Source organism: Xenia sp. Carnegie-2017, unplaced genomic scaffold (genome assembly GCF_021976095.1).
Source record: "Xenia sp. Carnegie-2017 unplaced genomic scaffold, XeniaSp_v1 HiC_scaffold_2, whole genome shotgun sequence".
Lineage (NCBI taxonomy): Eukaryota > Metazoa > Cnidaria > Anthozoa > Malacalcyonacea > Xeniidae > Xenia > Xenia sp. Carnegie-2017.
Window position 1 is genome coordinate 699479 of NW_025813482.1, and position 27423 is coordinate 726901.

The 27423-nt window shown below is 33.9% G+C and overlaps 2 protein-coding genes across 6 annotated transcripts; both read left to right on the top strand.

Moving 5' to 3' along the window:
* The first annotated feature begins 212 nt into the window (after positions 1–212).
* Positions 213–9159, top strand: LOC124440605 (U2 small nuclear ribonucleoprotein A'-like). Its single transcript, XM_046991009.1, has 9 exons — positions 213–475; positions 1340–1380; positions 3265–3371; positions 4793–4871; positions 5102–5148; positions 5275–5377; positions 6591–6673; positions 8562–8652; positions 8844–9159. Exons 1-9 carry the CDS (start codon positions 397–399, stop codon positions 8949–8951), a joined length of 738 nt encoding a protein of 245 aa, XP_046846965.1. The 5' UTR covers positions 213–396; the 3' UTR covers positions 8952–9159.
* A 1023-nt stretch (positions 9160–10182) lies between these two features.
* On the top strand, positions 10183–20370 carry LOC124440359. Of its 5 annotated transcripts, XM_046990739.1 has the most exons (5): positions 10183–10455; positions 13986–14050; positions 14518–14559; positions 15240–15395; positions 15971–20370. In XM_046990739.1, exon 5 carries the CDS (start codon positions 15996–15998, stop codon positions 20238–20240), a length of 4245 nt encoding a protein of 1414 aa, XP_046846695.1. In that variant the 5' UTR covers positions 10183–10455; positions 13986–14050; positions 14518–14559; positions 15240–15395; positions 15971–15995; the 3' UTR covers positions 20241–20370. The 5 variants fall into 5 exon arrangements, 4 of the variants coding, with proteins under 4 accessions (XP_046846695.1, XP_046846696.1, XP_046846697.1 ...); XR_006946664.1 differs by lacking the exon at positions 15971–20370 and having other exon boundaries at positions 15240–15465; XM_046990740.1 differs by lacking the exon at positions 14518–14559.
* The last annotated feature ends 7053 nt before the right edge of the window (positions 20371–27423 follow it).

A 27423-nucleotide genomic window follows, 5' to 3' on the forward strand; every position in this document is an offset into this window, starting at 1 on the left:
CGTTCCTGATTCAATAGACAAAAGTCCTTTTATGGCGGAGACCACCCTCCATAACACTGTAGGCAAAGCTTTGCTGCTTCTTCATTGAAATGAATAACATTTCCCTCGCAGTCAGTTATACAGTTATACTTCATACTACATCAAGTAAGAATTTGTTATGAGAATTGTTGCGCCTACGATAATTCATATCAACTGGACAAGCATGCGCATTGCTAAAACGTGGTCGAACATTAGAAAATTCAACGTCTTGGCCTGCGAAAAAAATCAAAAATACGTAAAATATCTTTGGAAGGCTGGATTATACGAGGTTTTATTGAACTATTTCAAAAATTTTGAAAGAGAAAAACCACAAGCGAGTGCTTTTGACCCACCTGTACTTCGAAGCCTGAATTAATCATGAAATTGACGGCAGACCTCATACTACAGTCGTCACAGTTTACAAATGCTCTCAAAGACAGAGAAATTGATCTACGAGGTAATAAAAATTATGGCTTTATTTCAGATTATTTAGACATAATAATGTACATGTATGCAATCTTGAAACGAAAAAAGCAGGCTTTTTTTTTGTGCTTGAATTTCTGTGGTATTTGGTCTGCGAGGCTAGGTAGCCATCAACTAAATTGATGTGTCCTCATAATTCATTAAGGGTGAATCAAAAGTTGATTTTATTACTATTTCAAATGAAATCTTTTATTGTGCAAACTCATACTCATTTTAACGAAAATGTTATCAATTATCAATCAATTTCTATTTTTCTTATTTTGTATGAAATTTGAAAATTAAGCATTTTCAAACTTTGTATTTTTTCTTGTTTATCATGAAAATTAATGTAATTAATAGTCTATTTAGTGATCGGCACTGTGAAGTTGTTCAAACTGGGGGACAATGCATCTGCCCATCTTAAAGCTACACATTTTTAGAAGGGAAGGTTTCAGTCAGGTGTGTCAACAGTTGTATTCAAGGCAATCTTACAAACAACATTTGAAGATTGCTATTTATTGGACTTAACTATTTGACCGTTTAAGTACAGCAAGCAACTATTTTTATTAATGTTTGAAATTGTATTCATTACATACTACCCTTTATTTCTTTTCATATTTTTCAAAATTTCAAAATTAGTCTTAGGAACAACTGGGGGGGAGGGGGCATGTCCCCCTCAGTTCCTTTCGGTGATGTCACTGAGTGATCGTTGTTTTTAATTTAATGTTACTGACCAGCTATGATATGTCTGTAGTAATTAGGGAAAGATTGATCTTTTCATTAAAAAGTACTGTACATAAGTTGTTGATAAGTTTTTGAAATGGATCATAAAACTAGTTTATCCATTTTGATGTTCTAGGATACAAGATTTCAGTCATTGAAAACCTTGGAGCAACTTTGGTATGTATGTATGTATATCATGAATCTCCAGTCATATTGTGTATTATACTATATATGTATGTGCAATATAGGTTTTTATGAAGAGAAATTTTATCCAATTATTTGATTGTTTTGTAAAATAATATGACTCAAATAATAGTGAATGTTGCTTACAGTTAGTTCATATCTCATTTAATTTGGAACCAATTGTGATTTCTGAAATCAGAAGTGCAACATCGTTAGTTGTACTTGATTTTTAGCTTAAATATGGAAGTGTGATCTCTCCAAAGGGTTGTAAAGAAAATTTTTTAAACAAGTTGAAACTTTGCAAGTTTAATCATTAGAGATTCTTACTCATTTTTGATCAGTTTTGTTCCTATTGAAAGTTCAAAATCCTTTTTGAATTATTTGAATCATATCTATCTCTTTTAACATCTTTTAGATCTAGTTGCAAATTTGTGCACATTTGACAACTTAGTAACAAAATTCAAGTTTTGCTATGTTATAAGAAAAGAAAATGATGTTAGCTTTTTTATGTGGCACCAGTCTTCTTTATTTATCCTTTGAAATCGCTAAAGAACACTGCGTTTGAGGCACTTCATCATCTTTCATTTTGAGAGTATGTGACTAATGCAAGAATTTAATTTAACTTGGCTCACAAAAAGTAATGGTGAATACATACCTAGCAAATTGTTTCATGACTCATAACGGAAGAATGGAGGCTATTTTCACTCTTAGTACACATATGAAAGTCAAAGATGTGAAAATGTACATTGCTTTGACAATACAAATTATTTGACATAATCGGCCGATTACCGAATATCATAAAATGCCTGATTAATCAGCTTTTCCAATTATTCTCTGATTGATCAGTGCATCCCTATAATATTAATCATTGTATTTAAGATCTTTTGATGAATTTAAATTGTTGCCATACGTAGAGCTCTGTAGTCTTTACGCATGTGCTCTGTTGTTCAACTATTTTTGACACATCCATGTTTCCAATACTAACTTGATGAAATCCCACTTAAGGGAAGTCCCACTTTCTTCGTTGCGACAAGTCTAATTTAACTGCCAACGTGATGACTCAAATTTTATAAAGCATGTTAGGAAGAAGCTTTGAAACTGGTATTTTGCAATGGAAATAATTTCAATTGACCAAAATGTTTCTTAAATACAGTAGGAAGTTTTGCATAGTTTAACTGGCTGAAATAATTTATGAGAATTCCCACATGTTTTTCCTAACAATCTGGTACAACTAATGATGTCACATGTCCATTTAAAAAAATTGCCGTTGCATTTTTCAAGGAAGTGCTGTTTTCATATACAAGTTGGATTTACAATTTAGCAGCTTTCTTTTTGCAGTTTGCACAGCAAATGCTATATTTCTTGAACAAAGTAATATAGCTTTAAACTGGTTATATAGGTATGAAAAATGTTGAAAAGTATCAGATGTTTTTTATTAGAATGTTAAAAGTGTCTTAAGCATTTAAATAAACATGAATACGAGAGAACCCAATTTTCTGCTTTCCAATCAAACCTGCCAATTTTTTTTGTTGATTTTGTCATTCATTGTACATAACAGTATTTGGTTTGTCTGGTTTCATATTTGTGTATTTGGAAACATTTTTCTGTTTTATAAGTGGGTAATTTTACCAACCAGAAAACCAAGTTTATGCTTAAGGGGAAAAAATTCTGGTTATGGCTCATTATACTTAGTAGATGTCAGTTTTGTCAAATAGATTTTTCAGTGGGGCTGTATTATTCAAAGCAAGAAAACATTTTCATTTATTTTAATTTGTAATTAATAACTGTGAATGATTTTGAATACCAGTATATATCATTTAATGTATTTGCTGTTTTCTATGGAAGTTCCATCAATAATATTCATTTTCAATTTTACAGGATCAGTTTGATACAATCAACTTTTCGGATAATGACATCAAGAAACTGGAAGGTTTTCCTCTGTTGAAAAGGCTGAAAAGTCTCATAATGAACAACAATCGTGTCTGGTAAGATCTTTCGTTTTGTGCATCAATATTATCATTACTGTTCAATTAATTATGGTGCAGTACATACACATGCTCTTATAGAAATTATACAGGAATTATTTAGTTGACCAAGCTTAGTTCGAGTATAAATTTGCCAAACATTAAATTTCGAAAGAGTCTACTAAATAATAGAGAGCCTTACACTACAAGTCTCTGGCTTGTGAACGGTATAGCTGGGTTAAAAGGTGAAAGGACACTTTACCTCAATTCTTTAATCTCAAACCTCTATTCCTTCACCTATTCTGAATTCACTCAAGCAACCTAAAGCCAGGGGAGAATACTACTCAATCTTATGTAGAAGCCAGACAAGTAATATGACTTACTATATTATGATTGCTTTAGTATAAGAAAAATAGGATTTAGGTGTTTTGCAAATTTATACACACATAAAGCTTGGTCAACTTAATATTTCATTACTCTTCACATTAATTGTCTGTTATTGGTCAATTTTATATATGTACATATGTTTCACTTATTTGCTCTCATTTTAGTTTGTTTGTTTTCACATGTGCAAATGAAAAAAATAACTGTTTTGAATACTGTAATTTTCTTTGCACCTTTTTAAGCAACTGGTGCATGTGTTCGCATCATATTGAATAGTTTATTTTCCTCCTAAGTTTGCCAAATTTCCTTGGTTTAGCAATTTGTTCAGGTAAAAGAACATGTTAAGGAAAATGTTAGAACTGAAACGAACAGCACAGTTCACGATTTTTATTGACTTGTTTATGTAATGCACAATGTTGATGTGGCATTTAAGATTGTGCTCAGTGCTGCAATTGCAGTTAATGATTCTCTTGTGGAAATTCTACGTACAATGTAATATTCAGCAATGTTATGGTAATCATTGCGAATGAGATCTTATTAAGAACTGCGAAAATTTGGATTTTTAAGGGACACAAAATTATGAAAATTAGCATGGCTATTGTTTTACTTCTGTTTCGAAATTCCTTTTGCTTTCGATGACAATATAAAGTTTTTAATTTGATGTGAAGGTAAAATTGCTCTAAGAAATCATTTTTCGCAAATGCAATACTGAGCATGTACATCAAAGTCAACATCTAATACTTTATGTATATATACTTTTTGAATGCAAGTGAAGACAGACAAGTTTGAGGTAAGTTGTATTTTTGTGAAAGTTCATGGTACAACAAGGCGTCACCCAAGAAAGATTGTTATTCTTTTCAGTTTATATGTCTTGTAATTTTAAATATCCTTCTTAACATCCATGTGAACAATATTGCTCTGTTTAGCGTCAGGATTGTGGCTGAATATGTGTTGACGGATTGACTTAGATAGGAATAAATGTGAAATTCAAAGTATTCATCTTTTTTTTTTGTCGTGGAAATAATTGTATTCATGTTTCAATGTTCAATCCATTTTAGTCGAATTGGCGAAGGATTGGCAACTTGTCTACCAAATTTAGAGACATTAGTGCTGACGAATAACAGTATGAATGACTTGGTTAGTAAATTTGATACTGTATACGCTATAGCTATATGCTTGTGGTACCATAGGAAAGGTTGTTTCTTTTGCTTTGATATGTTTTATATGCAGATGAAAATTGTTAAAGCTTTTTAACGATTCATTCTATTGATGTTAATCTGTTAACTGTAAATCTGAAATCATTCTATCCCTAATCACCACTTGAGTTACCTGAAACGTATTGATCTATTTTATGTTAACTGTTTTAGAGTGATTTGGATGCATTGAAAAGCGTCAAAACTTTGAGATATTTAAGGTAATATATATACAAGTTATACGTAGGATGACATGTTGTTGTAATATTGTACGTAGGCGAAATTGTTATTGAAGTACACGTATATGTTATAGTAACATTTTTTAAATTTTTTATAATTTGTTATAGTTTGATGAGAAATCCAATTTTGAATAAACCCAACTACAGATTATACGTCATACACAGCTTACCACAAATAAGAGTTCTCGATTTTCAGAGAATAAAATTAAGGGTAAGTATATTATTCTGTATTTGTTGGTGCAAATGTCTTTTTTACTCGATTGCTTCATTCTTTTGTGTTCTATCAAGACTGTGGAAACTCTAAATAGCTACGTTTTCAACACGAGTTGCTTTTTATAGAAAATTCTCGACACACTTAATTAACGCGACTTCTGATTAATGCAAATTGCTTCTCGGACTTTTTAAATGTAATTAAATTAACTCGAAAGTAATCTCTATAGTTAACAATATACTTGATTTACCGCGAAACAGAAAATTTGAGCACAGCAACAAACCGGTCGAAATAATCAACAGTTTAATGATGAACAATCTGTTTTTTTTTATTAACGATGAACGAAACTTACATGTTCCTACTTAGATTTTAAACGAAGGCAATAATCAACATACGTTGTAGCAATAGTGTGATTAAACTATTATAATAAGGCAATGTGCAAGTTCAGAATCGTCAGAAACGTGAGTTAAATAGAACGCAAAGTAACTATAGGTAGGTTTTTAAGGTTGATGATTGATTCCAGTCTTTTTTCGTTAAATAAGTTCACCTGGCCGTGTTTCCTCGAAACCAATTAGAATGATTTAGGAGTTCTGTTTTTCTGGGATATTTCAAAGGATAAAATAGAACACACAATAATATATAATGTTATTGGTCATCTTCAGAGCAATAAGCTGCAACTAAAAACGCAAACATGCTCAACGAGCGAACGATACAAAGTAAAATCTTTCCTCTTCTTCTCTGTGCGAAGCTATACTCAACGAGTCTCGAGCTTGTGACTGGCATGGCGATGTTAAATGGTGAAAGGATACTTAAATTGCTCTCTTGTTCTCAATCTTCAATGCTTCGTGTTGTCATGTGAATGGTGTGACAAAACTAGGTGATCTTATGTCGAAGAAAGTATAATGCAATGTGAAACTTAACACGTGTGTGTATACATGTCGTCTTGCACTTTAGCGGGGTTGCGTTCACCAAGGATTACTAGCAATGGGCTTTTATCCCATTAAGAAGGAGGACTCGAAGAAGAAGTAAAAAGATTTTACTCTAGTAGGTTGTAGCATGTCAGCGTTTTAGGTTGCAGCTTATAAGATGCAATGATTACTCGAACTATGCTCGTTTGCACATTCTTATATAGATGGAGCTACGTACATGGCTATAAAATTTACTGTTTCAGGATATCACGAAGCATAACATGGTTTTATGTGTCTTTATTTAGGAACGTGAAGCAGCTACCAGAATGTTCAGTGGTAAAAAAGGAGAGAAATTAGTGAATGGTGCCCTGAAGAGTACATCCAACAAGTACGTTTTCATACTCATTTTGTTTTGAATATACGCCTATCCACCAATTTGCCTCGTTCCTACCGGATTGCATCTTATTGGAACGCTGTTGCGGTTTGTGCTTCTGTTAACATTACATAAAATATTGCGCGAAGTTAAGGGATTTTGTCAGTCTGCCATGTAAGAAGTCTATTGTTGACAAGCAAAATGTTCAAGAAACAATAAATTAAACATTTGAGACATTCTCTTTAATACATATCAGCTGTTACATATTCATATTTTTTGTTACGTTTGTCAATGTACATGCGTGGCCGACAACTATGTACGTGTACTACTGAGAAAGTGCCGTGTCAATGTACATGCGCGGCCGACTTCTATGTACGTTTATTACTGAGAAAGTGTCTGAGGCCGTGTCAATGTACATTCGCGGCCGGCAACTACGTACGTGTACTACTGAGAAAGTGTCTGAGGCCATGTCAATTTACATGCGCGACCGACAACTATGTACGTATACTACTGAGTAAGTGTCTGAGGCCGTTACAATGTACATGCGCGGCCGACTTCTATGTACGTATACTACTGAGAAAGTGTCTGAGGCCGTGTCAATGTACATGCGCCGCCGACAACTACGTACGTATACTACTGAGAAAGTGTCTGAGGCCGTGTCAATGTACATGCGCCGCCGACAACTATGTACGTATACTACGGAGAAAGTGTCTGAGGCCGTGTCTGATTGTCTGTCGTTATGCTCAATGATAGTTGGATATAAGAATTATCACGAAGACCTTTTAAGCATTCGTCGCTTTCTGAAAATATCGCTGGCTATTTTGCTAACGATTTCGAGTGAAACTTTCATGATACAAAACTTTATTTGCAACATGTTGTGTGTTAACACCTTGAGTAAATTAAACTGCAAATTTATAATTCAAGTGATAAATGTTGCTATATTTTTGTCAATATTTTGTACCTTGATTGCTTATTTGTGCTTTCTAATTGAAAGTTTACGGCATTTTAGTTCAACTTGTGCTTCCCAAAGACAATAGATATAAGCGCATAATACCAGGGATGGATTTAGAGGAGGGGTGCGTGGGTGATTGCGCACCGCTTACCCTTAGCTACAATGGGGCAGAAGACGTGCTAATTTCCAACGACATATTAATATACCAACCAATTAAGCTACAACAACTGTCAAACTACATATTTCCCAGGGTCTCAAGTGAAACCCACAAAGAATCTGATATTTGAATGATATAACCCACAAAGGAGCCACATATTATAAAAACTAGAGAATCACCCGTACAAAATCATCCTGGATTCACTGCTGCATAATACATGTCATAGTTTGGTAAAATGAAAGCAATTAAATAGTTGCTCGTATTAAGTGTCCATCTGCGTTCGAAGATGAATGAAAAGTTCTTTACAATTGGCACGGAATCGTCGGAGGCATAGTCAATGTTGTTGAGAAGTATTTACTACAAAATAACATGACCAATTCGATCAATTTCTAGTTGGCTTAGCATGCGATAACAATCAGTAATAACAATGCAAGTCACGAGCGTGCAGATTTATAGGTTAAGTGCACGTGTTGTTGACGATATGTATTTATTGTAAAAATTGGTTTTTATTGAAAATGATGTATTTATCGTTATAATTTGTGAGAAATTTTAAGACTTCACTTGTCACGATGTGACAGGCAATCTATAACCGTAGAAGTTCGGTAAATGCAGAAAGGATTTGACACGGGGTTATTTCACAAACAGTTAGCTCAAAAACACGTTGTTAAAATATCGAGGATGTTTTGTTTAAGTAATATTAAATACATATTTTAATTGCCTTAATTAACCTACTTCAATTTGTGGCGAGGAGTTAACAGGCTGCCTCTGTGTACTCAATGCGTGCCTATTTTTAGATTCGTTCCTGGTGAACCTGTTGCTAAGCGATCTGCTCAAACAACTTCTGCAGGGAAAAATGAACAGCGAAGTAATATTGCCGCCATAAAGGTAAGAGGATTCGTTAACTTTGTGAGCCAAAAGTTCTTTACTTTTTACAGTATGCATCCAAATGTATGTTATCCTTGGTGTCTTAGTTTCATGTTCTGTTTTTTTTTCTACGAGTTTTGTTTTGATGTTTGGTGTTATTTACAGTGGTGACTTTTTTCACTGATTTCTGATTTTTTATTGCACGATTTTAGGCTGCCATTGCTAACGCGAAATCACTTGAAGAGGTGAAGAAATTAGAACTTCTCTTAAAAAGTGGCAGTGTGCCTGATCTTCAGTCCATGGAGGTTGATGGTAAATGAACAAATCATGACACTGTGTGTTAATATGACATATGCATGTGGTTGTGAAACCATTAATGGACAAGCCACATAAAGCAGAAGAATAAAAAGAAGGAAAGTGTGCATGAGCACAAGCGGATTTTATTTTTATTGCTGCCACCTGTTTTCTATCACAGCAATTTAACTTTGTATATATTTTTAATACATGTGTGGCTATGCTTTTGTTGTATTGATGACTCGCATATTTTTCTTTTTTCTTGTTGTTTCGGAGCTCATTTAACTTTTAGTAGATACACTAGCCCAATCTCTATACGTTAACCATAAATATCAAACTTTCTAGAAACTACACCTCGCATTTATCGTTACATAAGTATTTTAATTAGTTCACCACGGAAAAGATTCATGGCAATGCCGAGACCCTTCCTGGATAATAAAAAATTATACATTAAATTCCAAAGCATTTTTAGGTCTGTTAGAGGGCATATTGCATACTGTCTGGTTTCTCCATCAAAGCTCTACCCAAAGGGTTCGATTACGCAAGAGAACAATGAACGCCACTTAACTATTGTACACAAGTTTACCAATGCAAGCCGGGCAAGGAAACTATCAATATCTAGTTTTCAGAACCCCGTTTTACAATTCTCTATTGACGTAGCTAGCTTTCAAGACTTATGACTGTACACTCACTGAGCTGAGTGCGACATAATAATTTCGCTTTCTCTATCAATATTATAGTCGTTTCTTCATCAATAGCCAAATTTTTGCTAAAATGTATCAAATCAATCAGTAAGTGGAGTAGAAATGACATCTTCGAATAATTATAAAGTGATTTTTACGACCCACTTGGTGAGCGCGGGAGTTTGAGTGAGCTTTTGTAACATCATGTTTTAGCTTGTCATAATACGTTAGGCCTTAGTCCTGTTATGTAAATTTCAGAATATTAACATTTTTCTGCTCCTTAGAAGTATTGTTTTTGCAGTAAATGATAACAGAAAATTTAGCATAGCAGGTCTAAATAATGCTGATTTCAAAAGTGAAAATTCATTCAGAACTATGAAGAGAAGTAAAAATCAACATATTTGTTGCGATCCCTTATGTTTGTCAATGCAATTCGTTATTTCAGAGCTGTAAACAAATTTCTTATTGCTTGCAACCTTGCAATTGGTCAATAATGAAATTCCACTTCGTACGCATGCGTGCAGCGAGTCAATGAAAACGATTATGATTTCTCATTTTTATCCATTTGGTCCGACCGCGCCCTCGTTGCGGTATAATTATCATCGTTTATAAATTTGTCGTGCTTTGACGTTGTTACAAATTTATGGTTTAAAAACGCAATCAGTATTTTTAAATACAAACGTAACCTCATTACTGTAATGGTACAGAATTATGTTTGGTAAGGCTAAAAAGTATTACGAGCAACGACCATATACATGACTTCCGTTGAAATACCAAGACTGAGGTTGTCTCAGTTATGACAGTAAATTATTCTGTTCATGCACCCTACCAAAAGTCAAGACAAAAGGTATGAGTCAGAATTTTTAGTGGATAGATTTATCTCTTCTTGTATATTGTATATACCATACTCGACTGCATTTATTGAGATTATGTGATATGCGTGAGCGTGCATGAGTTTTTAAGCAATTTGTTAAAATTTAGTTGATATCATTCACATGATTCGAAAATTCTTGTTGATGGAGTAGAAATTTGGCAGATGTATAGGGTGCAGCGATATATATTTATCGTTTGAAATTTGATTTAAGTTTTTATTGTTTGATGTTTAGTATCAGTGACGTGGCAAAATTTCGTATTTTTTTGTTTATCCAAACCTTTATACGGCCATCTAATTATTTTTATTATTCTCCCATATTGGATATAACATGCGAGCGAACTGCTTTAAATCATGAGACGCCACATATTCTGATTAATGTTTAGTATTAGCAAGCCAATCTTGGCAGTTCGGCTCACTGGTTCGGCTGCATTGCATGTACTGCATTAATTAGTTATTTATTAACATATGACAGACAAGAATGACAATGACAAGTACGTATCACGAATGTATTAGTATTTTTTAATTTTCGAAAGAGATACGTTTGACCAGGAAACAATTCTTAAAATTATTACGTTGTTTAACATCAGCCAGTTAACTAAAGCTAAAATTCTAATTGCCAAGAGCCTTTAGTTTTTACTTATTTAGTTGCCTTATTTTGACATCATTTGGAGGAATGTATATTATACATGTGGTAAAATCCTGCCCTCATTATCGCTTCATATTTTGAAGCAGTTCGTGCAACCTTCAAAATGAATAGCGTTTTTCGTACAACAAATTCTTTCATCATTCTTGTAAAAAAAATCAATTATAAAAACTTCTATCCTCTGCTATTCTATTTTTTCCAGATTCCTGCATTTTTTTTAGATTTTTGAAAAAATACTTATAGTTTTACCTGTCTTGTCAAAAAGCCTATTTCCTAAAGTTCAAAATGGGGCGCTTTTACGCGGAGCAGGCGACAAATATTTAGGGGCATACGTGCATAAATAAATAAAAAATTCCATTGAATTTTATTTTCAAAAATCGTTAAAAGTTTCGACCCAAATCATTTGGTGGATCAAATGTATTCAGTTTGCTGTGTTAGCCAGCGTGTGTTACATGTTGCAGTATTTTGCTTAGTAGCTTTAGCTGCTGTGAGCGAGCAATTTGTGAATTATTTTTAAGCATGAAAAAGGTTCTGAAACATGAATAATTGCATTAGGCATTCCAGAATTCAAAGGAAAAAGTACTTGATGAAAATTTATAAAATACTCATACTGTTATTATTTTTTTTGAAAAGATTTAGTTAGTATTTAGCACTGCAGAGCAGAAGGAAGAAGACTGCTAGCATTGTCATTTTTAGTTACGTTTGTTTTATTGCCGGAGTTTTCTGCTTAAATCCTAAGGATATCTTAGTTTTTTATCACTTTTTTGTTCAAAGTGAGCCCATATTACGTGTTTGTTATTCCATTATCGATGTTCTCGCGCTAGATATGTTTTAGTTTGAAGGACAACACTGACTTACGGCCAAACCCAATGAACTCACATCAATCAACAGCAAAAATAGTTCAGCCTTTCTCCTGATAGGATTCCATGTTTTGAAAACTTGACTCAAAATTATGTCATGTCACTCACATTTGTAAAAGCGGTTCTACGATCGTTTCGATGTGTGCTGTTATATTGTAATCTCGTCACAATTGTCACTTTGTGATTGGCTTATCTTATGATCACATTAACATATACTTCATTGTTTAGAATTGCAGCCAGCAGCTAAATTTTTTTCTGTTGTTAAGATTAGTGAAGTATGTTTTTTAACATCAGAAATGGAAAGACATAGGTTTTACGATCGTCAGTAATCTCCACAAAAAAACATATGAATGTAAGGCATGAACAGGTTTAACGGTGTGGGGTCAGTAAAATGAAGCTGTGCAAACGTTTGTTAAATCTACGCAAATCATTTTTTCGGAGAATTTTTTATTTTCTCATCATTCTCCAATTACTATACCAATTTCAACTTCAAAATCTCCTGGTAAAATTGCTATTAGGAAGCTTTTAATACGTATGCGTTCACGATAAATGTGTTGTGCTGCAAAAAGTTAGCTACTATAACATGTTACATGTATAATACATATTTTTATAAAAACAACATCGATCTTCATTCTCTGCAAGATTCTACGTTTGACTGACATACCGTGATGCGGCTGATACCAACAATCCGTTCTTTGTCATATATACCATAAATATAATGGTTTTCTACAGCCAGAAGAAATAATCATGCGCTTAAATAGATCAGTTGCGTATTCATTGTCTTTTATACGATCAGTACGTTTGCATCATGAAAACTCTGAAATACAAAAAAAACCCTCAATGTTTAAAATGTTCCATTCATCAGTAGCTAAATCAACTTTTCTTTGTTGATGACATTGAGGCAAAAGCCATTTTTAGATTACGATATCTTCGCATGCATGGAATTTCATGGACATTGATCTTTGCTAAGGTTATCCTGCATTGGAAGAAATGCTTCTGAAATTTACTGGAGCTAAAAACTTACACATTTGCTTAAAAATTTGGTGTTCATTATATTCTCAAACAATGTTAATACAAACGAAGAAATGAATAGGCCATTGTACTTTGCAGAACAGTTGTTCAGGCATCTTTTATAATTAAAACCCACATAATTCTGCATATATACTCTGTAATAACCAACTTGCATAAAACAACCCAGTAGCAAGCAATCACTGTGCAGTACTCATATTTAATGATGTTAGACCCTTAAAGTTCCACCAAGACATCATTACCAGCATACAATGCAAATAATTCTAAAAAGATACATTGATGCATAAATATGAAAAACAAAAAGTAATTATTCATTTCATTAGGTACGATCATTGGTCGTTTTTGTGGGTAGCTAACTACTATGCTGCGCGACTAACTCATTGAGCTAACAACTATGGTCTAATTACTATGTTATGCTGACAAGTTTCTGTCCGTGTGTCGTTATCTCCAGACATGGTTGATTACAAACAACTATGAAATTTCCGTTCAAGCGTTTGTCGTTTTCTCCGGAAAATATCGCAGGTTTTTTTGGGTTTTCCTATCACTTCATTTATCGGTGCAAAACTCTTGTAAGGGAAGCCAAATTTTGTAAGTTAAAGTGAAATGAAGTGGAATTTTATACTTCATGTTTCCTATATTTTGGTCAAAGTGCTATCTCGACTGCTCATTTGCGCATTTTGACGGAAACTTTGTGGCATTTAAACTTGTACTTTGTAGTAAAACGGTAATGAATGTCGGTAATGAAGTGCATGATACAGGTCAAATTTTGTGCAATGAATTCAATTTATACCTATAATGTATGAAGCCATAAGTTGTTTGCAATAAACGCAGAACCGTTTGGAGGCATAGTCGCAATACAATTTCAAACAATACGTCCCAAAAATACACATGTCTGATTAGAAAAAACAAGAATAAGATGTTTCGCAAATTACTACTCATATTAAGCTTGGTCAACTTATTATTTCATATAGATTTTGAGAGTGGTCTGGCTAGAAAATTGGATCATGGTTGTTTTATATCTCTGAAGTTATGCTAGGTAAGATAAGACAGTTGCAAAGATCATGTCTGTGATAACACACATGCTTTTCAGCTTTTTGGTCACTCTCCCTTTACTTTGCAATCCTCTGATATTAATCCAAATTTCCCGATGTCATTGCAATTTCGAAATATTAACCTTACGGATACTGTCAAGTTCTTACCCCTTGTTAAAACGTTTGCTTTTTTGCGTGTCCTCTTAAACTATTCGTGATCCGGTAATAACATTTGGATTGTACGTGAATTTATTATGATTTTATTGTGGAAAAAATAACAGGTTAAGTATCAGCGAACAACGATATTACAATAAGAAGTTCAAATATCACTTAATCTGACATGTATCATATCTACTAATTATGCATGCAATGCTATGTTGTTTATGTCTTTTCGTTTGATGTTCTTATCTTAACATGTAGCAAGTGACTGCCACTCCAATTTTTTGAATCTATTGTGTCTCGTGTTTTATAGTACCCACATTTATGCAAGCGTACCAATTTTTACTTTTTAAAGGTAATATATTAAAACATTTTCTCGATAAGGCGCTATGTATTGCTTAAAGATATTACCGCCCCTACGTTATAGTTTCATATCGTATAGTTTCATAGGGGCGGGAAAGGTGTTCCCGCCCCTACCGCTATAGTTTCATATCGTGTCGTAGCTACTCACACTACTGTTCACACTACTCCGGATTAATGTCGGCTTTCAGTTTATTTGAGTTATATTTATTTGAAGTCTGCCTATTTTGTCTGACAATATTTATCGCCGTCACGAATGTGTTGGAATATTTTATCTCGTCATTTTTAGCAGAGAAAAAGATTCGCCGAACTGTAATGAAACTTATGCGGTTAATTGCTCACCCGTAACCAAAACTATAAAATTTTTTTACCATTTTCAAACTGCTACGGATAGGCATACCGTTTCTAAATTATTACGGATAGCGTTATAGTTTCATACTTTTTAATACCAGCATCGTGTGAACATAACACCAAATTCAATAATACTGGTATTTTGTCATCGTCATTGATGAAAAATTTAATACCGTATTTGCCGGTGTATAAGTCGACCTTTTTCGATCAAAAATCGACCTAAAAAAATTGACCTCGACTTATACACCGAGTCATGAAATTCAACTTCGTATTCATCGCTTCAAACGTGATGGTAATTACTTTAACTTGCAATATTGTTTCAAGAAAAAATATTAGAGGAAAAAGCTGCCAGTGGCCAGCACTTGAACAAGAACTTGTATGCTGGGCCGAGGAGCAACGAAAAAGTGGGTTCGTCGTCACAAGAAATATGATTCGTCTGCGAGCTTTGGCTTGTGCCAAGCAAAGCAAGATTACCGATTTGTAATTATACATCTTATTATTAATTATTACGTGTAATAAGCTTAAGATAATGAAACAATTGAGCTCCACTTATACAAAGGATATATCATAAAATCGTAGATTTTTGTCGAATTTTAGGGGGTCGACTTATACAACGAGTCGACTTATAAACAGGCAAATACGGTAATACTTGTATTTTGTCATTTTCATTGATGCATCATGAAAAAGTAAATCCTTACGCGCTTTAATGTCTTGCGTGTTGATAAGCTAAAATCTTTTGTTAGTGGTTCTGTCAAGTATATGCACATTTCATGGTGAATTTTCAACAATTGTCCTGCATAACAACGGGGATTTCTTGTCAATTAGGAATCTACGATTTCGAGGATTTCTTGTCGATTAGGAATCTACGATTTTCTGAATTCTTTGAAAAAAAAGATATGCTATGTTCATGGCTTTTTAACGTCGAGTTAAATTTCTAAGACGCTGGAAAACATAAAACGTTTTGTACCCTGTACATTTTCTTTTGTTTATGCAACGTTTATAGTTAGCTTAATATAACATTACTAACAGTGTAACATAATGTTCTTATGTTTTAGGTAAATCGAGGAACATTGTCAAGATATGACCAGCTTGGAACTGAAAGAAAAAGAAAACTTTTCAAGGCTAGTGATGCTAGTGATTGATAAAGGAACTGAAGCTTTAAAGAAGGCGTTTGATAACATTCATCCTCCTTCAAAACTACATTCTGTGTTAAATGCTAATCGATCGGTTCTTTCAAAATTAAAAAAACGCGGCGTAATAAACCAGCACCAATGGGAGTTACTTTTCCCTTCTAATCACACTACACTAAATTCTGAAAATTTTGACATCACATTATTTACTGTTCTCTTCCGTAACATTTGTTGTTTGTCACCTCCAAGGGCAGGATGGAACAGTTCTCCTGACTCTGAAGACAAATCTCTTTCTGCCAATATTATCAGATTAAAACTCATAAGAAATAAATGTTTTGCTCACGTTCCATCCACTCGGTTGGACGAAGTTTCCTTTGAATCATTATGGACTAAAACTTCTGATGTTTTGATTGATTTAAAAATTTCTCAAGAATCCATTGAGAGAATTAAGATGACTTCCTTATCAGCTAATGAAAATGAGTATGTAGAAATTATCACAAAAATGAAGAATGATGAAGAGGAACTTAAAGAAAAGCTCAACGATATGCAATCTTCCATCGATGATTTAACAGTAATGGTCAAAGATGGTTTTTCTCCCTCTTCAAAGATAAGACGTTTACAAAATGATAAAGGTATTTTACAAAAATTAGCTAAGCATAGTTTCCAGAGCAAAATTCAACAAAAGCTAAAGTATTTCTTTCCTGGATCAAGAAAATGGCTTTTAAACAAAATTGTAAAAAAATTGTTAAGTCAAGACAAAGTGCTTTTGATAACTGCTGGTCCTGGTTTTGGGAAAAGTTTATTTTCTGCTAAGATTTGTGATGATTATGCATCAAAGGGTTTACTTGCTGCCTGTCACTTTTGTGATTATTGTAACTCAAATTTGAATGATCCTATGTTGATGCTGCAGTCTCTGGCTAGTCAAATGTGTGACAATATTGATGGTTTTGAAGATAAACTGCTTGATCAACTGGAGCGACCACACAAAGTTAATAAACTAAACGAAGCATTCCAAATTTACCTTCAAAATCCACTTGATGCATTACATATAGAAAAACAAATGCTGATTGTCATCGATGGCTTAGATGAAAGTGAAAATAATGGGAAAAATGAAGTTTGGGATTTAGTTGCGCAAGAGTTTTCAAATCTACCGGCATCTATATATGTATTAGTTACAAGTAGACCAGAAATATCTGCTTCAAATGTTCAAGGTGTTTGCAAAATAAATATAACATCGGATAACGAAGATAACACTTCAGATATTGAGTCTTATTTAAATTTTGAACTTGAAGATTTTTACGAAGATTATGTAATCAAACATTTAGCAACAAGATGCGAAGGTTCATTTTTATTTGCTTTTCATCTTCAAGATCAATTAAAAAAACGAGGTAGGATAGACAAGATGAAACTCAACGAGTTGGACGAGTTTGTTCCACAAAGCTTAGAGAAAGTTTACCTGGAATATTTCACGAGATTCAAAGAAGAAGTAAAAAATGGAATCCAGAATGACATTAATGTTAACAGCATACTACAACTATTTGCTGCTTGCAAAGGAAAATCTCTTCCACTCTCTTTTGTCTCTCGATCTCTTGGCTTGTGTCCTGAGTCGAGTGAATCAAGAAAAATCATTGCGAAAGTCAATGAAGCAGTGTCGTGCCTTCTCTACGTATTTGATGATGAAGTGACCGTCTTTCATAAAACCGTCATTGATTGGCTTCTGGCTAGATGTGGTTATAAGAAACATGAGTATTTCGTTGATATAATTGACGCCAATCAGAGTTTTCGGCTGCTGTGTGATGAAATTTTTCACCAAATCAAACGTCGGGTTCTTTCTGGAGTTGTTTTGAAGCCAACAGTTGAAGAAAGGTACGCCTTAGAGTTTGGCTTAAAACATCTTTTGGAATGTGAAGTTAATGAGTGTCATTGGTATACTGATGCTGCTATTATTTGTGCAACATTGAGCTTTTCACGAAATGTTTCTTATGAACTTATAGACATTTGGAGCATTATTTTAAAGAGATCGAAGGACATTTCTTGCCAATTGCGTGCTCGAATTTCGTGGCATATCACAAAAATGAAATTAGTTTATCCATTGAATGTCCCTCCAACTCTTAAAGCTTATCTATATTTAGAGAGTTGCATGCATTATGAAGAAAAATTCTTTAATGATAAGGAAATGAAAATGGTTTACTCTCTTTTGGAAAAAATGCCGAAATTTGTTTATAATAAGCGAGGCAAAGTATATGATATAATGCTGGATACCTGGAACTCAAAGCACATAAAATCATATTGTTTCTCAAAAGATAAAAGAATAGCTATTGTGCTCCACTTTCGTGGGTTAATCACTGTACTATCTGTCCCGTGTTTATTCGAACTTTGGACACATGACAATAGAAAAAGAGAGAATAATTGTTGCGTGCTCTCACCCGACAACAACATTGTTTTATTTGGTAGGTTGGATATTGCCCTTTGTTTGAACGAACAAAGAGAAGTGCCTTTCTTTCATGGATATGACGAGCATTTCTTGTCATGCGCATTTTCTCCCTCTGGCCAAAGACTTATTACTAGTGATGGTTCATGCTTTGTCAAATTGTGGGACGTACAGCGTCAAATCTTGCTGATGTCTTTATCGGCAACTAGTCTAGTTGATTCATGTGCATTTATTGCAACAGGCGCCGTAATCGTTGCAGATGATCACGATTTTCAGGAAAATGAGTTTTACATTCATAATGATTATGAATTGAGAAGTCATTTTGGTACTGAGCGTTGTTGTCAAAACTCTTTATTTGCTGGATATGATTTCTGTGCATGGAACGCCATTACAGGGCAAAGAATTGACAAGCAAATGTTAGATTGCTGTGATTTGAATAGAATTTACGATACTGATTTACCCAGAATTTGCTACAGTTGTCAACAACTTGGATCAAATGAGCTATACAGCTTAAAGAAGGTCAAAGCAGTATCATGCTTTGATTATCATTATAGCGAAAATTGGCCACTTGAGACATTTTTCTACAATGGTCAGAAGTGTGTATGCGACGTTGAAGGAAATTTGGTGAAATTTAAAGAAAGTACGCATTACGAAGTAGTTACGTCGTTTCCTTTGTTTCAAACTCCTTTCGCTTTTCGAAAAATATCACGATTGAAGAATGACATGTTTTGTGTTGGCAACCATGATGCTCTGTACGTTTTTAAAGTCACTGACTTCTATGAAGAAAAGAAAAATTCCTCCATATCGTTTTCTCCAGACGGTTCTCGTCTTGCAAGCTGTACATCAGACGGTTTTATAAAAATATGGAATGTCTATACCAGTGAAGTTGTACAAAAATTCTTCATCAATTCTGGCTATTTTTATGTTGCCTGCTGGTGGTCCAAACAGTCTTTGTTTGTATTTGATCATGAAAACAGAATTTCACGATTATTGAAATACTCCGTCGATGAGGGTTTAACGGTACAGTTTTGGAAATGTGAACAAGTCTCACTTTCTCATTTGGTTAAATGGCTTGAAAATTTGTCGAAAGTTGTTGATTTTTACAACGGATTATTGATTTTGGAGTGTGATTTTGAGAACACTTCAGTGAAAGGCGCTGTTAATGCAATTCAAGTCAGTGAAACCTTACCCCCAGAAATTCTTGTAACAGATTCAAACAACGTTTCTGTTTCATCTGACGCAAAATACATTTTTATAGACAAAGAGTCGTCTTTAGGGATATGGAAAAAAGATGTCGACAAAAATTTGACACTTATTTATTCGTTTCCCCGCTCACTAGACTCTAGTAGTGAAACAGATAGTGATGACTCACGCTCATACCACTTATTAAATTGTTTTGATAAATGTTTCTTCAACGGCAACTCCATATTCTTCTATTTTAATTGTGAACAACAGGAGGATGATGAACAGTACAACACTATTTGCTTTGTAAAAATGGACTCTCTTGAACAACAGGAAACGAAATGTTGTTTTGAACATAGCATATCACATATGTTTTACTTATCTGAAGAAAGAATTCTTGCAATTGCGTGTACTGATTTTCTTCATTTCTATGACTTGAAATCCGGTAAACTTCGGGGAATGTCTTCACTACCATGCTCTACAGAATATTTGGCTATTGTTAAACTTTGTCCTAAAGAGAAAACCTTAGCTTTTGTAAAAACTAATGGTGACATAGTATTTTGTAAAAAGTATATCTCCTAATTAATAATTGCTAGGAATCGAATGTGCAGTCGACACATTTTTGAGCAAAAGAAATATGGAATGCTGCAATGACATGCTTATTTAATTCAAGAAAAGATTGAAATAATAATTTTTATGCTCTTATAGAAAACAATTTGCATTCCAATGTGTTAATTTAAAATCTTTTTTTTAAAGCTGTTTGAATAAAATTCAACACATGTATTTTTCAAACAAATCGAAAAAATAAAAACGGTTTTTGTTACATGTTAGCTACTGTTCTTTTTTCACAAAAAAAAAACACACTCTAAACTAGTTGATGCTGTTCTAGAGATCAAAAAAGATTTAATTTACGTTCCAAGTAGGTGGATAGTTATGATTAAGTCGACCACTATAATAAATAAATTATTATTTTAAAACAAATATATAGTGACCCATTGACGACATTGCGTTTTTGTATTTCTATGTACTTAATATTACATCTATTTAAAGGAACTTTTTAAATTCTAATTTCATGTTTTTTTATTTATCTTAATTATTTTGACTCTTGGTTCTCTTTGACTGATTGATTGTTTAGATTGATTTGATTGGTTGAGCTCAGATGTGCTTTGCACTGGCTAATGCAAACTCGGCTCTAAATTAATCAGCGCACGCGTTTCATTGTGTTTATTTTATAATGTCCAATGTTTCACAGCTGCGTTTCAAAGAAAACCTATCTGTTGACAACAGGTAAGAATTTTTCGTCAATTTACATTAAATTTTCGATTTTGTTGTATCATTCAACAATAACATTTTCTATGCCAACTCAAGTGTTCTTTTACAAATTGCCATGTTGATGTTTAATTAAACGTTTGATGAACCGTCTTAAATTTCTCTGTTGTTTAGAGGTGCTAGATGAGCCAGGGAAATTATTGACGTTCATCGCTAAGAATAAAGACTACATACTACCTTATGAAGACTTTAGCCTGTTTACACATTGTGCCGCTCTTTGACAACTTGCAAAAACACAAAGTAAATGCGACATGTCTTCGTGATGTTTAAACTTAATACATCAAAAAAGAACTACGTATACTGCTGTACATAGAGTAGATATTCATGCTGTTTTTAGCAACTAGGATAAGAAACTTTACAGTGAGCAGCGTTATCTATATATGGAGCTCAATGGCACCAGATTTGCGAAAGGAGACTGTACTGCATGCTTTGATTACAGAAGGCAAGCTTGGTGAACACATTGAACTTAATTCCATGCTGTTTAATAGTTTAATCAATATTGACGTAAATCACACAACTGATACAAGAAACAAATTTTTATTCAACAAAATATGTAATAGGTGAAAGACAAAAAATGGAGTTAAAAAAGGAACAGCTTACTTCATATATACTATGTTTTTCAAAAAAAACTTGTGCAATACAATAAAATGTTAAGGGGATTTTTAAGCATGATACACTGCTTTCCTATTATACTTTTGAAAGAAGCACTAAGTGATGGTATGAAAGCAATTTCTGGCGAAATATTTGTTGAAAATTAACAACCATCTATTCAAAATAAGAATAACCATGTCAAGTCATTTCCTTAGAGCAAACAGTCCAAAACTAGACATAGGCAAAGTCTATGACAGTGATGTTTCATGTGCAAGAAATAGCATTTAAAGATAAAGCAGCTAAACTATAGTTGTTGGACTTTTAAGCTTTCTTTGAGTGCTGCATTCTGTTTTTATCTGTATCATCAAAGGCCAATTAAGTATTCTGAATTCAAATGTTAACCTAGTTTTTCGAAAAATTTCTATAAGATCTGTTTCCAAAATTGTGTCTATAATGTATGTATTAACAAAAAAGCCCTGTAACTAAAGAGTTAAGAAAAAAAAACATACGTATGTGGGAGAAAGACCGCAGTTTTGCAGTGTTATTAAGTAAGGACCATAACTAGATTTTCTCTTTGACTGCTAACGTATTTCTACCATAAATCAACGTTTACTGCGATTAATAACATTCATTCCATAGCTGATAAAATCTGACAAGTATTATTACAAATTCATTTGTATTTGGCAGTCTAAAGCGCTTTTGTTGTCGTGCCACACTACATTTAAATGGTAAAATTTACTACACCGAATATACATATACACGACCACTAACGTCACAAACCCCTTTGGCCGCGCACAAAATAGCTGACAATTTTAGTGCCACAGTGTCATTTTTGAATGAGATTTTCTATACCAAAGAATCGTTTCTTTCCTTTAAAAAGAGAAGAGAGATTTTGCAGAAAAGAGGTACATGACCCTAAGTCAGTAGAAAACGAAATTGTTTGAAAAATTGCTTTGCAGTGTTTGAAAACATCAAGAGTTCACATTTCTTTAACTTCCGCAACTATGCCGTTGCGATTTGAGCAGATAAGCTGTATTTTCACGAATCTTAGACTTTGCTATCAGTACAATTTTGTGCATAAAAGCGTATTTGTCTACAATCTCATACAAGTTTATTGACATGTGTATTGTGGTTCATGACTTTCATCACTATATTAGCTACTTCTTCCCATACCAATAAATTTGCTTATTTAATCGGACATATGCTCTCAGGATGGAGTGCATGTTCTGTTAGTCACATGTTGTTGAAGAATAATCAACACTAGTCAAGATGGCGTCTAGACCAAAGGGTGCACGTCCATCAGAAGGTTTTTATTGCAACATACATGAAGGTTCAAAGTCAAATATACAAGAATATCAAGAAAATCAAGAACATCAGTAAAGTCACAAACTCCACGATAGATGTACAAAAACGCAAGCCATAAACGAATGCCCTCATATTGTACATAGTTATGCGGTTACGAGTGAACAAGCTCTTCTTTACCGCATAATTCACATTTTGAGTGATGGCGTTTAATGAAATTGATTTTTCGACCAACCGCGCGACAATCGTTTAATCAAAGTCAAGTACGAGCATGAATAGAAAAACCCAATTTGCAATATTTTCTCTTCGTTTATTTTAAATGTTTGATTATAGTTGGGTTTCTAATAACTTAGAAAACAATAATAAATGCGTATATTTTAAATATACTGCAAAGATTGAAAGATATCTAAAACTTTAACCAATATTTCATTAAAATTTTACGATTTTTAGCCCAAATAAATGGAGCCTGGGCACGAAAATTAATTTGTTAGACAAATGTCCTGAATAATTTACTGGTAGGCTTTGCACTCCAATATTTAAACAAAATAATGATTTGTTTTTGCATTTTCATGCAATAAAAAACCTTCCACTCGGCTTATTTCTTATTTCAAGACCTGTTTCCCAAAGTTCAAAATGGGGCGCTTGTACGGGGAGCACGTGACAAATTTTTAGGGTTTTATGTGCCTAAATAAATAAAAAAATTCATTGAATTTTATTTTCAAAAAACGTTAAAAGTTTCGACCCAGATCATTTGGTGGAGTACCTTCGAAAAGTGATACATTGACGCTCTTATGTTTTCTAGCCTATGATAACTGCAAATGTATTCAGTTTGCTGTGTCAGCCAACGTGTGTTACATGTTGCAGTTTTGTCTCCAAGTAGTTTTATTACGCTCTCATGTTTTCTAGCCTATGATAACTGCAAATGTATTCATTTTGCTGTGTCAGCCAACGTGTGTTACATGTTGCAGTTTTGTTGCTAAGTAGCTTTAGCTGCTGTGAGCGAGCAATTTGTGAAATATTTTTAAGCATGAAAAAGGTTCTTAAACATGAATAATTGCATTAGGCATTCCAGAATTCAAAGGAAAAAGTACTTGATGAAAATTTATTAGATACTCACAGTGTTATTATTTTTTCGAAGAGATTTATTTGTTTAAAATGATCCCATATTACTCGTTTGTTATTCCATTATCGACGTTCTTGCGTTCGATTTTTTTTAGTTTGAAAGACAAATCTGGCTTACGGCCAAACCCAATGTGCTCACGTCAATCATCGACAAAAAGAGTTTAGCCTTTCTCACGATAGGATTCAATGTTTTGAAAACCATGTTTTGAAAACTAGACTCGAAATGATGTCATGTTACTCACATTTGTAAAGTGGGTCTACAGTGTTTCTTCAAAGTGCTATCTCGATGGCTCATTTGTGCATTTGACAGAAATTTAGCAACATTTAAACTTCTAGTCTACTTTATAATAAAACGATAATGAATGTCAGGGCATGATATTAGTCAAATTTGTGCAATGAATTCAATTAATTTTATTTATAATGTATGAAGCCAAAGTTGCGACATAAGTTATTAGTAATCAACGCAGAAACGTTTAGAGGCATAGTCGCAATACAACTTCAAACAATACGGCCAAAAAATACATATGTCTGATTAGAAAAAACAAGAATAAGATGTTTCGCAAATTACTACTCATATTAAGCTTGGTCAACTTAATATTTCATATAGATTTTGAGAGTGGTCTGGCTAGAAAATTGGATCATGGTTGTTTTATATCTCTGAAGTTATGCTAGGTAAGATAAGACAGTTGCAAAGATCATGCCTGTGATAACACAAATGCTTTTCAGCTTTTTCGTCAATCTGCCTTTACTATCCTATCTGATATTTACAAAAACTTCAAGCCTTTTGCATTTCTCTCATATTAAACAGAATTGCCCAATAATGTCATTGCAATTTCAAAGTATTAACTATACGGATACTGCCAAGTTCTTACCCCTTGTTAAAACGTTAGGTTTTTTGCGTGTCTAACCTGCAGCAAGTGACTGCCACATCACTTTTTTGAACTTTTTTGTGTCTCGTGTTTTACAGTACCCACATGTACACAAGCGTACCAGTTTTTACTTTTTAAAGGTAATATAGTAAAACATTTTCTCGACAAGGCGCGAGGTATAGCTTAAAGATATTGTGTTCCCGCCTGTATAGTTTCATATCGTGTGGTAGCTACTGTTCACACGATAGCGTCAGAATTTTTCTCCGTTTTAGTGTTTTGTTCACACTACTCCGGATTAATGTCGGCTTTCAGTTTATTTGAGTTATTTTTATTTGAAGTCTGCCTATTTTGTCTGACCATATTTATCGCCGTCACGAATGTGTTCAAATATTTTATCTCGTCATTTTTAGCAGAGAAAAAAGTTTCGCAGAACCGTAATGAAACTTTTGCGGTTAGGTGTTCACCCGTAACCAAAACTGTAAAATTTTGTACCATTTTCAAACTGCTACGGATAGGCATACCGTTTTCATTATTACAGATAGCGCTACGTTTTCATACTTTTTAATACCAGCATCGTGTGAACATTACACCAAACCTTAAGACTTTTGCATCGTTTTCAAACTCTGCCTGTATCGTGTGAACGGGGTCTAAATAATAGATGTGTTCTTTGTATTACAAACTGCGTATTTTGCTTCAGGAATAGGAAACTTTCGGCTGATTTACGGAATGGTGTTGTGTTTTGTTACACTGAATTTTCCGCGACTTCTTACTAATTTTCTTGCATAATTGAACACCTAATACTGGTATAGCAATTTTTTCCTTTGCGCGTTAGCACAAAGCAGTTATGCGTCTGCCGATTCGTATTTGGGGCTGTATACTATCTTACTGTACGCGCAGTCGACACACAATTCTCAATTTTACTCAACATAAATATTCCGCATCACAGATAATTTTAAACATTTCAAGCTTTTACATTCACAGCCAGCGACAAAAGTCCTGACTTTCAACGTGTCACAACCAATAAAGCACAGAATAGATACATAAAGTATTAACACAAGTTCCTATTTTCATTCTTCCATAAGTTCCTAGTCTCAAATAACAATTATCTATTACTTATTTACATAAGTTCCAACACACTCCCCACTTTGAGCGTTTAGGGTCAAACAAAACTTTTGTTCGCCAACATGCATCCACTGTGCCGCTCTTCTGGGTCTCCTATGTCTTTCTAGACTGCTACCCTTTTCTTCTTCATCTTCCTCTGCTATTCCTAAAGTTTCACAATCCCACAAACGGATTTCACGTTCTTATCTAAACTTAAATTTCCTGAACATTCATGACCAATGAAGTTTACTTGAGTGTGCATGTTATCCAAATCATTTCTCGCTTTCATGGGGTCGGACAACACCCAACCTAACTTAGTAGACACAGCAACTGGTTCATCTACCTGTCTCCTAACAACATTGCCTTCCTGAAACCACCAAAGATAATCTGCTCCAATCAAAACTTCAATATCTAAAACTTCCTTATCCTTGCAAACATCTGAAAACCACAGACCCTTTAAATGGGAATAATCCATCTTTCTCAACTCTACATGTTTATTCCTAATTTGAGATATACAGTCTACACTACATGCCTCGATGCTTATATTCTCTCCCCCCGTAAATGACGACAAATCTAATTGACATACCTCTCGCAACTTACGTTTAGCCTTTCTTGACAAAACGACTTGATTTCTATCCATTCTTTTATACTAGCCTTAATACCTGCTCCCTGCATACTCTTTCTATTCACAAATGACTTGTGACTTCCTGAATCAAACAACACTCTGACCCTAACATGTCCCTTATCTCCCTTAATAAAAGCCTGTGCTATCTGTAATGCTACCCTACAATGAGATCCTAGAATAGAATGGTTGGCTTGAACATCGCCTGCATAAATCCCATTGGCTTCCCAAATTGACCTATGGTGTGCCTTCCCACATGCATTACATTTATCATTACTATTACAGTTCTTACTGACATGTCCTTTTTATCAAACAAATAAAACATCTTCCGTACTTACGAATGAGCTGTTTTCTCTCAGTTACATTGGTTATTTTCTTACATTCCTCTGGATTGTGTTCTCCACATTCCAGGCTCCGCCATTCATGATGAATGAATTGGTCACTTGAGAGAGTTTTCTACAATGGTCAGAAATGTGTATGCGACGTTGAAGGAAATTTGGTTGAATTTATGGAAAGTACGCATTACAAAGTGGTTATGTCGTTTCCTTTGTTTCAAATTCCTTTTGCTCTTCGAAAAATATCACGATTGAATAATGACATGTTTTGTGTTGGCAACCATGATGCTCTGTATGTTTTTAAAGTTACTGAATTCAATGAAAAAGAGTAAAAATCTTGCAAGCTGTACATCGGACGGTTTTATCACAATATGGAATGTCTATACCAGCATTTGACTCTGAAAATAACTACCACTAAGATTGTCGAAACGTCAGTCAACAATAACAAAAACAGTCCTTCTCAGGACTATACCAACCTGGGCGATCTACATCTA